This window comes from Atractosteus spatula, chromosome 7 (genome assembly GCF_055471065.1).
Source record: "Atractosteus spatula isolate fAtrSpa1 chromosome 7, fAtrSpa1.hap1, whole genome shotgun sequence".
Lineage (NCBI taxonomy): Eukaryota > Metazoa > Chordata > Actinopteri > Semionotiformes > Lepisosteidae > Atractosteus > Atractosteus spatula.
The window spans coordinates 17909198-17926938 of NC_142712.1; the positions used below are offsets into that span (position 1 = coordinate 17909198).

Consider the following 17741-nt stretch of genomic DNA (forward strand, 5'->3'; position numbering starts at 1 on the left):
ACAAGACAAGCACTTACCTAAAAAGCAGCCCAGAAAAATATCCTGCTTTGAAATATTCAAGACAGTAAAGACCACAAGGTGAGAACCAACCCATTCATCAGACCCATGGAAAACAGGACAATACTTTTCAGAACAGCATACAATTTTAAGAGATTTAAAATCTTTTTTCCATTCCCTATTCAGGACACACAATCAGTTTTAGTGTGAACCAGTCATAGTGGCTACCCACAGATACTGGATAGCATTTGGAAGAAAAACAGTGGGAAGAAGGACTTGAGCAGGTGTTGGTGTATCAAGGTTAAATCCATAATTTAAGGCCTTTAATAAGTGGTGACAATTGACCAATTACATTGATGAGTGCTTCAATTAAATCATCAAAATCTTAGGTAGAGTGAAAACCAAAATGCCTTGTGGCTCTGCAGGAACAGAGTACTGGTGATCAGCTGGCTTCAACCATGAACTTATTTACAAAGTTTTATGCTAATAACATTCACTACTGAATGCTTTAAAGCAGCAGAGTAGTATTTTGGTTTGTTCTGAGATGTTCTGAGCCCTACAAGTTGGATTTTGCATGTGATATCCATGTTCTTCTGGGTTTTCTTGAGGTAACCGTGTTTCCACCCACCTCCGGATAGGGCTCTCTGCCCAGTGCTCAGATTTGAATTTTAATTAAATGAACATAAAGCCCATATTCACAATTAAGAGATTAGCCTTGAAATCCCCAGATAAATCTTAATTGTTGTAAGTGTTGCTGTGGTCAGGTAATGATTCTATGGAGTGATATCTCTATAACCAAACCTAGCCACCTCCTCAGTGTACTCCAAACTGTCTAAATTGAAAGCTAGGCAAATGGTGCCTGCTTAATATTAGAACCTTGTTAGTGAATAACTGCAGGTTATGGGAAGAACCTTCCAGTGCTGATGCTCAATGCCGGTTAAGGAAGATCAAAATTTCTGCTTGATATTCAGTGGGGTGTTTCTTTGCTCCTGTAAGATGTTCTGTTTGCTATGATGGGCCTGTTTGACAAGGTTTTGCGTAATGACCTTCGCAGTGTGTGTGGTGGCCGAATAAAAATAAAAGGTAGAAAACCGTCCTGAAAAAAAAATCCAAAATAAAAACAACCCCAGAGCCCAGGAACACATGCGTGTTTCACAATACAAAGGCCCAAAGTCCATGATTGTCGCTTCGCTTTTGTTAACCATTTCCCATCTAGACGAGATTTTATCACTGAAAAGGGCAAAGGACAACACTGGAACCTAATGAAAGAAGAAAAAACACAGACTTAACACCTAAATCAAGGAGCGTTGTATATTAATAATCAACTGATCTGGTGCATGCTGGACATGTGAACAAGGTTATATGATAAAGTGTTAGAGTTTAAGCCTCAATGACAGATTATATCACATCTATGAACCACATATCTCCGTTTTCTAAGCAGCTTAGAGCAGCAAAAGACATCATCTGCCTTGTTCTACCAATCAGAGTAAATGATTTGTTTTCCTGTGAAATCATATACTGTCAATGAAATAGAAACAGTACAAGCGCTTTACAAAACAAAGCTTAACTATAGGATGTTACTTACTAAGGAACAATAGGCCCTTCGTTCAGAATTTTCCTTCTTATAAGCAGTCCTTTTGCAAAGTGATGGGCTTGGATTGAAAAATTTCAACACTGGGTAGCATCCCTTTGAATAAAAAAAACTAAACTAAACCTACCTTTTCTACCAAAAATGTCACACACCAACGCTGTTGAGAGGACCACTACATAATTATTAACCAAATGAGTCAGAGGTGAGTGCCCTTTCCGTTAGGTTATTGAGTTAAAGGTTCCATCTCTGGCCAGTATTGACATAGCACAGATGGTTCTCGAAATAGCAGACAGGTAAGTATCCTCCAATAACAGGAGACATCTTGTGAAGAGAGGCAGGTCAAAAGACCAAATGGGGTCACTGCTGTAGGCCTCTGCCTGTAGTCTCCTTTGGGCCCCCTAGTGCATAGATTGTAGATTAAGTTACTATCTGACCATTACAGTGATTGTCTGAAGGAATGGCGCACACAGGCCAAGTGATACTGGGGGTTAGGTGGGTTCATAGCTGGACTGACTTTCCTTGGTTTGTAGCTCGAGAGTGACCCCTGTGGTTTGATAAATACTCATGAACTTGTGATTTTGTCTTCCATCCCTGGCCTGAGCCCAGTAGTTTGCGTTGTGTGCGTGCGGTGTGAGAGGAAGTAGAGGACACATTCCAAAGGACGCACAGCTGTCAGTTCTAAACTGAATGTGGGTAACGTCAAGGGAAAAGAAATTGGTGATTTTGTTCATTTAAAAAGAGACCAAGCTGGCACTAGTTTCTTTCTCTTTCATTCTCTTTATCTCTCATTGTCATCTCTAACAGAACCAAGTTGCTGCTGAGATTTTGAAGTTAATTTGATGAACAGCAATGCACAGGTGATACAAGTGAGATATAGAGCCTTCTTAGTAGAACCAATGACAAATTAACTGTTGCTACATGTGAAATAAGCCCTGCTCTTGTTGTTCAATGTAACACCTCAGTATCTAAAAATTCAGAAGCAAGTTATTTCTGACATACAGGGCAATATTACACACTACTGTACATTGATCCATTTAAAATCCCTGTTCTGCAAGGGGAAAAAAGAAAATAAACAGAAGAGCTTAAATTTTATTATTAATTGCACATTAATTAGTGAAGCAGCAATAATTATAATTTTAAAAGGCGTTTTGAACTGTTACGGTGTTTGTAACTTTAAATAGAATGCCTACTTGACATTCTGAAAAGACGAATGAGTTAGGAAAGTGATTCTCAATAAGGTCTGATAGATGCTTAGATATGTTCAATTGCTGGAAAATCTTCTAAAACATGTTTCCACAGTTACAGTTGAATTACAATCTCAGAACCCTTAATGCTAGATTCTGGAAATTCTGTCTTCCTGTACACAAGGACTAATACTGGATTGAGAGCCTTCTGCTACAGCATAACATCTATGCAATGGACCTATGGGGTCTCAATGAGAGATTTTGGATGAAAACAGCATTTAATTTCTTGTCTCAAGATTTGATTTTAATCATATATTTTGATTATGACATTTATGATGTTTAGAGCCTTGTGATTTCTGGACTTTATGACAAATATCGTTCTGTGCAGTACCATTAAGATCATAGTATTTTTTCTTTATTTATTTAAGCAAAACACATTACATTTCTGTTATGTAATGTATTTTTATTCTTATTTGGAGGTTTGAATAGATCTGGGGGACACAATCTACATATCTATAGTACCAGTAAACCTTTGATATAGTAAGAATCAAATTATTCTTCCCAGGCATCTTAATGCTCCAAAAATAGTCATCTTAATCTGACTTCCAGGCTTATTGGACAGTAGAGGGTTCCAGAGGGGTTGAGGCTATATTTAGATTTTAAGGTTACAAGAACAGCAGAAAAAAGGAAGACGTCTTACCTAACTGATGAGCAAAGTCCAGATACAGCAGCTCACGTCAGTCCTGTCCTCTGAACTGAATGTACTGCTGCAACACTTGAGCAACATCCAGTGAACTGAAGTAATCCTGGGAACAAGGGTTGTAGATTTGCCAGGTCTAGGAGGCTATCCTGGGTGATGATGTAATCTGAGATTCCTCGAAAACGGGATGCCTGTCTTTTTTATTTTTCTATTTTTTTTCATTTGAACAAGCACTGGGATAAATCACCCCCCCGTGAACTTTGTAACAACTCTGGATACAAAGACAAAATTACAAGATGTCAGACTCCTGTCCCTGAGGACCATTTTTTTCCCATTCTTTCTGGGGTTACTGCACTTTAAACCTACTGAGAGTCATGCAGATGATGAGTCTGGAATCGAAAGCAAAGTGTGTGCAATCAAGCACACACAGAACACTCTGCTTTGTCATCTTAGGGTACTGAAAAATAAGTATAAATAGGGTGCTTACAAATGGCTTCGTCTGACAAGTGCATCATGAGGATATGTGCAACATGAAACAGTGAAATCTGGTACACACACATACTGTAGGATCAAGGGAAACAGAGGCCGTTATAACAGTCCATTTTGACCACCATTTTTATCTGTCACATCTCATACATCCTCTGGTGGACATCTGCTTATGTTAGTGCCCTTTAATATGTACTGCTGTATGCCATGATCTCATTTCTGTGTACGGATATTCATTGAACTATGATGACCAGTTTTCCTGACACAGCTGTTTCATTAAGATCTGATTATATTATGCTAAATGGACTTTTAATTCATATAATATAGGACAGACTTTAGATTATTATTTGTAATATCATCAAGTCTCAGACTGGGAACCCTCTTTACTGGAGGCGCACGCATTAATCATATATAAACAGTATATGCTCTAAGCATGCCAATAAGACTGTATTTTTAAGGACTAGGGTTTTTTACATCCTTCTAAAAGATGCATTTGTACTGACCTTGTATACAGTACATATAATAACCCTAAAACATCAAAGTGACCTCAGTGTGTTGCTGTTCAACTGACAATAACTTTAGGAGGTTTACTTCCATTTCTTTTTTCTTCAGCATGCTAATTGTCAAGCTACCTAGGAAGTGCAGACCTTTGCTGTGCCTTTTACAATGAAACTTCAACTTCCTATTCACCGTCAGGTGCTGTTATTGTCCTCCAGTATCTGACAACGTGAAACCGATTAAGTTAGCAATGACAAGCTGAATGAGAGTTTCAGTTGGATGGTGTAACATGGTGCTGGAAAATTAATCTAATATAAAGATAAATAAATCTATAGCTTTCAAAGGGGGGCATGGTAGCACAGTGGTTAGTATTGCTGCCCCGCAGTGCTGGGGCCCTGCACTCAATTCCTGGGGTCCTTTCCGCGCCTGTGTGGGTTTCTTCCGGGTGCTCCAGTTTCCTCCCACAGCCCAAAGACTGGTAGGGTATTTGGCTTCTGTAAAATTGGCCCTGGTATGAGGGTGTGTGCCCTCCAATGGACTGGCATCCTGTCCTAGTTGTACCCTGCCTTGCCTCCAGTTCCCCCATAACCCTGTGTTGGACAAAGGGGTTTGAAAGTGGATGGATAGACAGATATATTTTTTACTTTGATATACAATGTTATCAAAATTATTTCTATAGAGATAATGCCATTTTGATTGAACTTCATGCTATAGGAAAACACACAATAAACAGGACACTAGTATGAGAACCTGAAGCTCTGCGCTTTGATATGATACCATAAAACCAACCAGCATGGAGTGGGGCATACATAACCTGTATTCTAAAGGGATATTGCCTGGCAACACTTAAAGTCTTGCTTCCAGCTTTATTTAAATAATTAAAATGAACTCTTGCCAGCAGTTATCTTCTATACAATAATCACATCTGAGGGAAAATTACACATTTGGAAAGAGTGTCATGTCTGATCCCTGTCTGACACTAACTGCTTTATTGCTGGTGTTGTATGCAGCTTAATAAAGGTATAATTTTAGTTGCAAGTCTGGAATTCAACCATAAATATGTCAGATCTGAAATAAGATTTGTGGCGTATGCCTCATTAAACATATACTGTATAAAGCAAATGTTTTTTTTTCATTACAAGTTTCTCACTTAGTCATAATGCACTCTTAATCAAAAGAACATGGGGAAAGTCATAGAGAGATGATCTTCTAAAACTGCTGTTTTGAGGTACAATTCCCTGCTTTTGTCTTACTAATCTCCCCTTACTAATTTTTAGTAATAGTAACACCTTACAAGGTTTGGCAGGATCATTACTTATTTTTTCCTATTTTATAGAGAAATCTGTATTAACGCAGGATTTTGCAAAAACAAGTTTGCCAATATTTAAAATTAACTAGGGAGAGAGTGGTTTTAGAATTGTGGGTAAATTTGTCCTCTACTTTTGATCTTTATTTACTATGTCATGTATATCATTACTCAGAGAGCACACACATTTCCTCATGTTTGTATATGGAAAACCATATAGTGTAGTATACAGTATATACGCACACCATATAGTAAAAACTGTTTCTTCTCAGAGCCTTCTTTAACCAGAGAAATGAAGAGGAAAGAAGCAACCTTAAATGACAGACATATCACATCACAAATGTAATTATTAGGTTTTGAAATATGAAAGCACATTAAGGTAGTAGGAAGCAGACATGATTTTATACACTGGCTATAGACTAGAGAGAGGAGCTGACACTGGGCCAACATTCCAGCACTGTCTCAGCTTCATAAAACATCATTGTTCTTGTGAAGACTCGCCAGCGTTAAATGCAGAGAATTAGTGCTCTTTTTACAATTTATAATTTCACAGTAGTGTTATTCTGAATATGACAATAGATAAAGACTCTGAAATTTTAAAGGCATACTGCCAAAAGTTAGAGGCATACCTGTGCTAAAGTCATGACATTGCATGAAATTAAACCCCATCTTTTCAGCAATATATCATCAGATGAGAAATTTCTCTTTTTATTCACGTGGCTTACTAGTTGACACTACAGTATGAAGCATGGTGCAAATGAAATATTCTACATGAACAACATGCTGGATACCAAATACAGAGTAATCTGGATGTTGTAAGACATACACCACATTGGAGCCTCATCATAAATGTTAGAAAAAGTTGATTCATGGAGGTCATTTAGAATGTGACAGCATTAATGGATGGCACATTCTGCATCAGAGACATTTTAGCACTTCTCTGTTTATGATATGCAGCCAAGCGTCTGTATTACATTGCAATTTTGTTTAGATCTGATGGTCCTTAAGTAAGGGAGCCAGGCTCACTACCTTTTTGATCCACCCTCTCGCATCAAACTGGCCCCTAATGTTAAGAACAAGTTTCTAACTGAGAAGAGATGATCAGGTCGTTCTTTGTTTTCAGCACATTTCAGCACAGTGATCTATGTTTTTTTTATCTTTCTGTTAGAAATGATTACCAGCAGACAAATCCCTCCTGGGTGAGATGATCCAAAGTAATGACCTGGTCTGGTACAGTATAAGATCACTTTATTAGCCATATACAATTTCTTGCATTAGGAATTTGTCTTTTCACATACCCTGGCTTGCTCTCTATAAGACACACAGGCACACAGACGGGAAGAGAGAAGCTTGGGGTCAGACCGCAGGGTCAGCCATTTATATGGCACCCCTGGAGCAGTTGGGGTTAAGGGCCTTGCTCAGGGGCCCAAACGGAGTAGGATTCCTCTACCGGCTGTGGTACTGTATTTGAACCAGCAACCTTCCAGCCACAGGTGCAGATGCTTAGCCACAATGCGATCGCTCTGCCCCTACAATATAAAACATTGTTCTATACAATATAGAAAATAATCCCATGCAATATTAGAGATCTTGTCTGCCTTCACTATACAATGATGCAACTCAAAACTGGGCAGATGTAACACAGAAGAAAATGTGACCGAACACTAACAACAAAGTGGAGTAGATGCAACCACAGCAGTATCTTGCAGCCTAGTATTGCAGGTTAAGACAGATCTGGAACATATGCCCAGATAAAAACACTACTATCTAATGTAAAGGTGTGGAGGCAAACCTGGACATTCCATTTTGTTTGGGAGTGCTCATAGGGCTCTGAAGCTCTCTTTTTAAATCACAACAGCAAAAGTATAGTATGGTGTTGGAATTACTACGCGTCAGAGATTGGAAAGTGTAATAGCCTGATATAAACTTGGCTTTGTGCTCAAAACCTTAGGTGGTCAATCTCAATCTAGAAAAAAAAATGTTTTTCGTGATTATTCAAGCAAGGCTTTAAAAAGTGGCCTCCAGTTATTTGTGCAATACTGTATAATGAATAACACTTCAATAAGAAAAAGGAACTGCTGTACCTCTCTGTTCTGCATATGCAGCCAATATGTGACTAACCCACAAACCTCTTACAGTGTGTGGTTTGTTTAGATAGAATATGACAGACAGTAGCTCAAACTTATACAGCTCTATTTTTGCTAGTAACTTGGAGCATTCTTATAGTTCTATATTGTAACACGAAAAACCACAGCTTACTGAAAAGTTATGAAAGCAAAGATTGTTTCTTGCAGAAATTCCAAAAAGGGAACAAATCACAGAAGTACTGTAATTGTAATATCTATGCAGATTTTCTGTGGGTTTTGCACCATACCTTTATCAAGCTGGGATTTTTCCCATGCCTTACAATTCTATGGAATGCAGCCCAGAGTTTAACTGCTTTCAGGAAAATTAAATTAAAAATGGTCTTATTAATATTATGGGCTTTAAAATGAATAAATACAGGGAAATGCATACAACTCATCACGTCACATCGTGGATTATTACGATTTTTCAAAATTACAGGGGCTAATATGGTTGCTCAGGGAGAAATAGTTCACACAGAAAATAGGATCAAACACTATTATGAACTTCAGCAAAATAGTCCTTTTTACCCTAAGAGGTTAAACAAACCTTCTCTCAAAAACACAGAATATTTCCACTTGGAAACCGTCATTCACGGCAAGGTAAAGATGGGGCAATTCAGAAACATAGGAACTAAAACATAAAAATTGAAAAACTTGATGGCAATTTTTCTAAATAAGAACAAAAGTCAAAATGATTTCTCTTAAGAAGTTAATTTAAGACAACACTTCAAGCATTTCAAAGTTTTCTTTGATTTAAAAAAAATAGATCTTCTAATAGCAACGGCAAACATAAGTATATCATCCCAAGTATCCACAAATTGCAAAAAATATTGTCTGCTCAGACCCATTGAGTAATTGTGCATGTTATGAACTGAGGACAGGAGATAATGTGACCATTCTACTAATCCCTCATTCCCTCATAATTTTACTGTTATTTTGCTCATTCCTGTGTATCTTATTTTTTGCATTAGGACAAAGAATATTTGTAAGATGCTCTTTGCTACATGACAGATATGTTCACATTACAAAAAATAAATGCCTGAGAACCATTGGTCACATTTCAAAGTGAAGGCTAACAGATGATTCCAAAGATGATTCTTAATAACATAAATAGGTCACTGCATTATTCTTGGATACCAGTTGTCGCCTGCTAGTTATTGCCTTGATTTTCTTTAAGGCTCTTTGTACTAGAGATCATATATAGCTACAACATGTGACAAAAGATTCATCAAGCAATGAAAATCCATTTTAGGACATACAACATATCATGGTTCACACATTGGGCTGTACACCATTTACAGCTTTTTCAATCTACAGTAACTGTACAACATTTAATAGGACTGGTAAACTGTTGTTTTATTAAATATTCCATGTATATCATGCCCTTTAGTTTGTTAATGGCAATTTTGTTGGGTTATTATAGTTCATAATGGTCATTCTACTTAATATAAATACATTTCATAATTTCTCATCAGCAAAAAACACAGAAACAAGGTGGGGCAGTGAATTTATTTTATACTGTACTTTTTCAAAAAAGCATTGTGATAGTACTTTCTACTTATTGGTCAGGGAAACAGGTTCAAGTGTTTGAAATACTGGTTGAAGTAAGACTAAATTATTATTATTTTCTGTTTTTTTTAATTAATTTAGTAAAATGTCTGGATTTGCTTTTCACTCCGACATTATAGAGTACTTTGTGTTGATGGGTGGCAAAAATTCTAAGTTAAATACATCATGGTTCCATGCTGTAACACAATAAAATGTGAAAAAGCCCAAGGGGGTGTAGACTTTCTATAGGCACTGTACATGTCTCATGTACAGTATCATATATTTTATTTATATTTAAATGGAGCTTTCTCTTCACTGCTCCCTTAAACGTGTAATACTTTGTGCTCTTTTTTGTTTCTTTGTGTTTTTCTATTAACCTAAATCCATCCATCCAGTTTCTAACCACTTTATCCAATACAGGTTGAGGGAGAGTCAGAGCCTATCCCAGCAAGCAATGGCTGCAAAGCAGGATACACTCTGGACAGGATTTTAGACTACTGCAGGGCACATAAGGACACAAGCATGCACATACTCACAACAGGGCCAATTTCCCCAAAAACCTATTAACTTACCAGCATATTGTTGGACTTCAGGATAAAACTGGAGCACCTGGAGGAAACCCTCACAAACATACTGTAATGTACAAACTCCACTCAGATACTGTAGGACTCCAGGTCCGGAAATGAACCCAAGGCCCAGTTCTGCAAGGCAGCAACACTAACCCCTACATAACAGTGCTGCCCCCTATGAAACTAAATGTTTTCCATCATTATGTTTAGGAAAAAACATGGCCCCCTTTCTTGATCATCAATGAAACTAGATAACTACCCCTGAGCTCAGAAAAGACCTACTCTGTTTTTAGGTCAAAACACTCCATTTCATACTACTTTTTTTTTAACAGTAAATACTTTCAAACTTCTGTTGATTATTACTTTTAAGAAGATTTTTGCAATGCTCTTATATAGCTAAGCAAAATAATCTATTGTCGTGTGAAACGTATTAAAAGTGCAATACGTAAGAAATTAATAGCAAAATGCAGGTAAAACACACTCTTATGATATCCTTCACAGGGTGTCCCATTTCCTCGTAAGCATATGACGTGGTACAATAATCGCCTACTTATTGAAGGACAAGATTCAATGTAAATATGCTTTTTGTTTGTGGTTGCTAAGGAAACAGCTGCTCCTTTCTGGTATATGTATCCTTCTGATAAGGATAAAGTGGTTTACAAAGAGGTTAGGGCACTTTGCAACATCATGTGACCAGCATAATGCGGGCTACTCAACCCTCCATTTTTGACATGAGTTACTCAACAATGCTGATCCTTGTTCTATTGCTCAATTCAGGTCACTTCTTCTAATATAAAATTCCGTGCAAAGTCTTCATTCTAAAATGGTGTGACCTTCCACCGCCTTTTCTCTGCTAACCCACAGCTAGTACTAGCCGAGAATTAACATATCACATTGACTGTAATTCATTTCCTTAATCATCTCTGTTGATGATCTCTCGTCACTGTTGATTGCAGTCTTAGCCCAGCACACCAGAATGGCCCCATTTTGTATGCAAAATTTAAATTGTACTTATGGCTACAATTAAGTAACGATTTTTTGTCATGAACCAGACCTCAATTTAAAAGCTTGTTCAGCTGAGAACGATTTGAATGAGGGCTTTTCAGGGAAGGTAACTCCACACCAAATAGCAGGCAGGAATCAAATACAGAATGACAAGATGAAAAAAGGGATGGTAAATCTCAAGGAATACTCCTCAAGCTATTGAGTCCACCTAAACTCCATCAGCGCCACATATTTTGGTGAACTAGTTGTTTTTCTGACAGGCCTTTTGCACTGAGCCCTTGATTCAGTTTTGAATCTGCATTGGTAAACATGACATGCAGGATGGGTTACTGAAACTGAGCATCGTAGTTGAAATGCTGCATGGAAGGTGTATGCTTCTGGACCAAAGAGTAAAAGACATGAGTTACGTATTGAACCCTCCTTTTAGTTCAATATTCCTTGTCACATCTGCAACGTCACATTTTGGAATGCAGCTTTGTTTAATATATGCAAATATGTTAGTCTTGACTACCTTGGCACAAACCTGGTGTGTTGTGATGGCAGCTTCTGCGATTTTGTCTTTTGTCTGTGCGGTGTCTCTTCATCTCTGAGAAACATCTTTGCTTAGGCAAAGTATAACTGTTGCATGTTTCTTTTTTCAAAAAAAGATGTAAGGAAAAATCTTAGTTCCCATGGATATCGAAATGTACTGCTCTGTCAACACCTGTCGTCTTTATTAAAGTTATATATTTGACTAGGGCTTTGAATAAGAAATAGGAAATGATGGTAAGGCAAATACCAATACCTTTGGCAAAAGCATATTATTGATACACTGTAACTAAAGAGGCAGATGGTTTGGCACAATCATAAGAAATCACTCATAATTTCACTCTAGAATGTTATGGATTGTTGCAGAAGAGAAAAATTCTGATATAAAATGATGTTTCTTACGATTTTTATTCCAGACTTTAAAAGTCAACATACTGTAGAGTTTTGTGAGTATGAAACAAGATACCCTGCCTTTCAAGAAAAGGCTGGATGAGATTCTTAAATCAATAATCTCAGTAAACTGTAACAGTAACTACCAAACAGGCTCCTGGGGTTGCTTTTTTTACACCTCAGTAAATACAACAGTGCCTTTGAATCACTTTTGTCTGTATTATTTGACAAATCTGATGTCACTGAGTAACAAGAGCTAGTTTACATTGTCAACCTACAGGTTAGTCGCTTTTAAACAGTAGTGGCTATGAAACAGGGACCTTATCCAGGGAGGGGAGGACCATATATCATTGACTGTTAGCAACAATAAAAAACACAATTCAATAAATGTATCAGCAGAGACTTTTAAAATTTAGTGCTGTTGATTTTAATCAAAACCAAATCCATGATCCCCAAACCCATATTGCTCACACATTTAACCACATTTCTCCAGGCTCTCCAGAGACAAATGGAAACGTAGAATTAGCTTGTACACTGTTAAAAAATGCATTAGCTAAGAAGGATGAACTGAATTTTTCCATTGTAGGACAACCTGATAATTAAACATTCATAATGGTGTCTGCCTGTTCATTAGTGGGATCTCATATTGGATATTTCTCACTGGTAGTCATTGAAGGAATGATTTATATGTCTGTGAAAAGCCAAGTAACGGGAGGGGTTCTGTGCGGTTCCATGTGTTATCCATTGATTTAAAGGCAAGGGAAGTCTCTACAGACCATACAGCTCTTGTAAATGGTCCTGTAATGTGAAACATGTTGATCTGACAAGAATCAAGACAGTCATAAAAGCTTGTAGCATCAGAGTAACTTGTCCCAGCTCAGACATGTGACATGAGTTCTTAACTTTCTTTGGGACTGAGCCATTGAGCAGCACATAAAAAGGGGTTCTGCTCCAAGCCACACTGCAGTTAAAATCTTACATATGTTTGCCTCAACTGCCTTCCCTCTTTCACGTTATCTCTTACAAATTGAGTATTTAGGTCTGTTTGTGAGCTGCAACTCCTATTAATAGCCTGTTCTCAATATCATTTTTTTCTTTTTTTTTTATTACTCCCCTAAATATAGCCGGTGAATGAAAGCTGGCAGGCATTTTTTCCTGCAATTAGAAGTTGGCGTGACTGCGGATTCAGCCTAACATGAAAGCCCCATTGTCTGTGAAAAGCACCGAACCGACCCCTAATTGGTTCTCTTACCCACTCCCTCCATGGGCAGGAGACCGCACAGTTTCATTTAACTATCTCTTTAAAACAGAGCAAGAAAGAACCAGACGAGACACTCGAAACATTAAAACTTATTTCAATCCCTTTTTTTTTTGAAAAATTGAATTTAATATGAAAGGCAGACCTGTTTCTGATTAAAAGTTAGAGGAGTGTGTGTGTGTTGGGGGGGGTCTCTTCAGTCAAGTGCTACTAAATTATTAAATGTAGCCCAGTCTTGGTTATCAGCTTATGATGAAAGGTGCTCTAATTGGCTGCTTTAGAGATTCAGCAGACATTTGTTGATCTGTGACACTTCTGAAGCTATTGTGAGGCCGAACCACACTGTACCTGCTTCACACGTGCAGAGTATGGTGCTAGAATTCAGGTGGGGGCTGATGTCAATCTTTGAATGACAGAAGATTCGGTTCAAGCCCAGAATGACACTCATAAATATTGGAGATAGCTTTGGGAAAGCTGTAATCTGTTCACATATACTGTATAAGGGGACATGAGAGGATGGAAATACTGTATGTCAGTGGTCCATTAATTCAAAACTACCCAAGTCCTAAAGCAGAACCTTTTTTCCTTTTTTGTTGACAATCGTCTGTTTATACAGCATTCTGCTTCTACAACAAAACACATAAAGAAGTGCAATTTTTTATGCTCTCTTTTGAAAACTGTTTTTTATTCTTGTAGACAGAAAACTTTACAGAGTAATTATGCCCCTCATTGTTGATGTGCAAAGAATCTGTAATCTGTTTCCCCTCTACTTTGCAGCACTTAGGTCACAGAGCAGCTGGATCATAGTTTCTACTAAAAGCAAGATACTGGTACCATTACAAATATTTGTATAGTTACAAACCTTTGCAAAACATTTAATTATAATGTAAATATATAGGTATGCAAGGAACATCATTCTTATCTGAGAGGTAGTAAATGTGTATCTAGGTGTAAATGTGAAATAAAAGGTATATTCTCACCTGCTTTAAAATAAAAAAAGGTCAGCAAAATGTCTGTTTCACATTTATGGATCACTAAATGTAAATAAAAGGGATTTTTTTTATTTACAAAGATAAGGACACCTAGCAAGATAAACTTTAGTGTAGTGATGGTTCATAGCTGTTTAGGCGAGATGTTTAGGATTTGATTTAGGTATAAAAAAAGTCAGCTAGTACTGGAACTACTTCCTATACAACATTCAAATAACTGGTGGACTGGATTTTAGACATAGTGAACTCAAGACTGAAAACAGGAAGTGTTTCCATTAAGGCAGTTTTCTGTGGTAAATGTACTTTACCATTGACTGTTTCGTGCTTCTGTCTTAGTGGGATTTCCTATAGTTTACAATTTACCATGGTTAAACCACAATCAAACAAAAAGTCTTAGTCTAAAAGGGGCCCATGAGATTCTTCAAGAAACATGATGGTTTTGATAGGTTTCTTAAACCAATAACCCTTGCATACTCAACAAACAGGAATGTTGAAAAGCCACCACTTTATTTGCAAACATTTGAATAGTGATGTTTGCCTTGCTGTCTTCATTAACTCTAGAAGGATGTCCTGAGACTAAATGACCAAAGAGCTCTAAATGTCAAAACGTTGACATTGCTCTTGGATACTTCCATAAAAAATATTGGTTACTCAATTGAAAATGGAAAAAAAGAGCGATTTATTTATCCAGACCATTTAAAAAAAACATACTGGCCAATACTGAAGACTAATATTGTACAATAATACCTAGGGCTTTTACAAGAAATTGTTATTCTGATTTCAATTTTAAGGCAAAATTGTCTCTTGTTTCAAAATAGTTTATAAGGTTTTTAGTCCAATAAAAAAGCTCCCCTACCTCTTACAAGCTTCAGAATTAAAGTGTAACAGCACATACATTTGTAGACAATTTTAAGTGACCAACAAAACATGAGGCCCAGTGCAGTAAATTATTATGGAGTATTCTTCAGCATTTGTGCATGTTATCCTGAAGGTGCAGCAAACAGGTCTGGTCAGGTTAGGAAAGCAGGGTCTGTACTTGCTGTGGAGATCTGTGCAGAACAGTTTCGGGATCCTTGTACTGGTTTACTGGGTTGGTGATGGCAGTGTGTACCTCGCTGTAGGCACGGCACACCAGCTCTGTGGACTGCTTGAATATTTGCTCCCTGAAAACAAGGAAACACTTCATTGCTCACTGGCAATTCACTGGCAGCATAAACATTTTCTGGAAATGCAGCACAAGTTATGGAGGCACAGAGCGATCACTGCATAAATTGAACAGCTTGGAAAATGTTTTAGATTTTTTTTACCCAAACCAGAAACATACCTTTTAGGATCTTCTAGAAAGCTAGGGATAAATCAAGAACTTTTGCATTCCTACCATTTTGTGTTTGTTGTTGTGATTAGAAGAGTGCCTTTGAAGATGTTGAAAAAAACACTTATTGTCATAGTATGCTCTCGTGTACAAGAAGGAAAAAACAAAAATCCAAAAACAACAGATTTTTCATCATGTCAAAAGTTTTAAATAGGATTAAAATGGAAAGTTTATTTTTTGAATCAATAATGGGTAAGTCTATATTGAACTTTCCTTGATTTTGGCCAATTCACCATTTATATGCAAAGACATGCTGAAGGACCTGTGGCATTGATAATATAGTCTCTACTTTTGGTATATGTTGGGGAAAAAAAGGACAGTACCTTCTTTACTGTAATTCCCACTTTAATGTCTTGTTCTAAATTTTCTGGTCCAGAGTGCCACCTACAGCTCTCCCAGCACCATATTCACTAGAAACCTGATTTTTCTTATCTCTCTTGAAGCAATGAGAGAAACTAGACAAAGGAATTTGCAAAAATCAACTACAGAACACTGGTACTTTCTTGGTCAGGTGCAAAATGCTCTGCAATTTGAACTCAAACACTCTCCAATAGAAGAAAAGCTATGACTTTATGGGGGGTGCCTCAGTCTTTTTTTAAGCTCTTTGTATGTTCGGACATGCTTCAAAGTCAAGCCTTCAAACTTTTTGTCTCCTAAGTTTCTAAATCTATCAACAAGTGAGGCAAAGACCTATTGCAGATGCACAGGGAATGAAGCCATTTTGTCAGGTACTGTATAGAACGGTAGTTAAGGATTCATTTTTCGAAATGCCAAAGACTAAAGGCAGTGTTTACAGTATGAAGATTATAAAAAAACATTTCTTATGCTACTATACATAACCTGAGAAAATTTCAAAAGATTGTCTCCTTAATTTTCCACTACAAATTGGAAAACAAATTTATAGTTTAAACTTATACAACTGTAACATAAAATGAAAGGGTTTACACATATATATAAGTGCAAGATGAGAACATCAGGTACAAAAAGGTCATTATGGCTACAACAACACAGAAAGTCTTACCCTTTCCTTTAAAAATGTTTGGGTTATTGCATAACAAAATACAACATAAAACATTTAGAGATACAATGCTAGGGAAGTTAGTTGTGGACTCTGTGAACTGAATTTTAAGCACAAATAAGTTATATATATATATTACATTTATACAGAAGTTATTTTATGGAATTATCCAATGGTTGACCAGGTACTGTGTACTGTAGGTACCTATACAGTACCCGGGCAACCATTGGATAATTTCCATAAAATATTAATCTAAATGTGATATTTCTCTACAATAGAGCAGTGCATAAAGGGAAGGGGCAGTATGAATCAGTTTTGTATATACATCCTTTGTTTGTGCTCATCCTTGAGAACTTAAAGATTTAGGCCTCTAAGACTCTACATAATGGCAAGCGCCTACAGATACTGTCTATATTGGGTGTCTCCAACCTGATCCATAAGAGTCACGAACTAGCAGGCTGCTGTACATCACCACTAAACCACCCATTTCTAAAGATACTATACATCATAAATTGCATTATAATACATTAAGCAGGTGATTAGTTAAAAAAACAACAAAATTTCGAGATCATCTGGGACCAACATACTAGATGTAGGCATGGCATTCTAGGTTTCACTATAGGAAATTGTTGCCAAAAGGTGTTTGTTCCAATCTTTTTTGAGAGTTTCTCTGGTCACCCATGCTCTGGTACCAATTAAAGGAATACACAGAAGGTGAAATCCAGACACGACACTATATTTAGTTCTGTACTAACGAACAACTCTCAAAACAGGGTTCTGAGTCTTAAAAGAATCTTATTAAACACACTTTTTCCTTACACAGTAAAATTAGTCTATATTTAATCTACAGCAAGCTAACTGGTTTAGCAAAACACAGCTGTAAGAATGGTGGCACAGTGGTTACCATTGTTGCCTCATAGCACAAGAGTCCTGGGTTCAAATCGTGACCTGGGGCGCTATTTGTGTGGATTTTGTATGCTCTCTCCATGTTCACATGGGTTTCTGATAAATGAACAGATGACTTAATTCTTTAATAATTTACAGGTGTTCACAGGTTTTGGAACAGGTGGCCTACTGTACTGGACTAACTGGATTAGAGCCCTGTAGGAGAAAGGCTGGAGAGCACTAGTCTATACTTACCTCACTGCATTTTGTGAAAGGATAACTGAATTAAAA

At 37.2% G+C, this 17741-nt stretch overlaps 1 protein-coding gene across 2 annotated transcripts in view; it reads right to left on the bottom strand.

Moving 5' to 3' along the window:
* Positions 1-13840: 13840 nt before the first annotated feature.
* cog6 (component of oligomeric golgi complex 6) overlaps positions 13841-17741 on the bottom strand; it is a 70391-nt gene continuing 66490 nt past the window's right edge. For both annotated transcript variants that reach the window (XM_088920663.1, XM_088920662.1), the window contains one exon: positions 13841-15338. In XM_088920663.1, the coding sequence (XP_088776789.1) occupies positions 15191-15338 (148 nt within the window). In that variant the 3' untranslated portion in view covers positions 13841-15190. The remainder of the gene's footprint in view (positions 15339-17741) is intronic.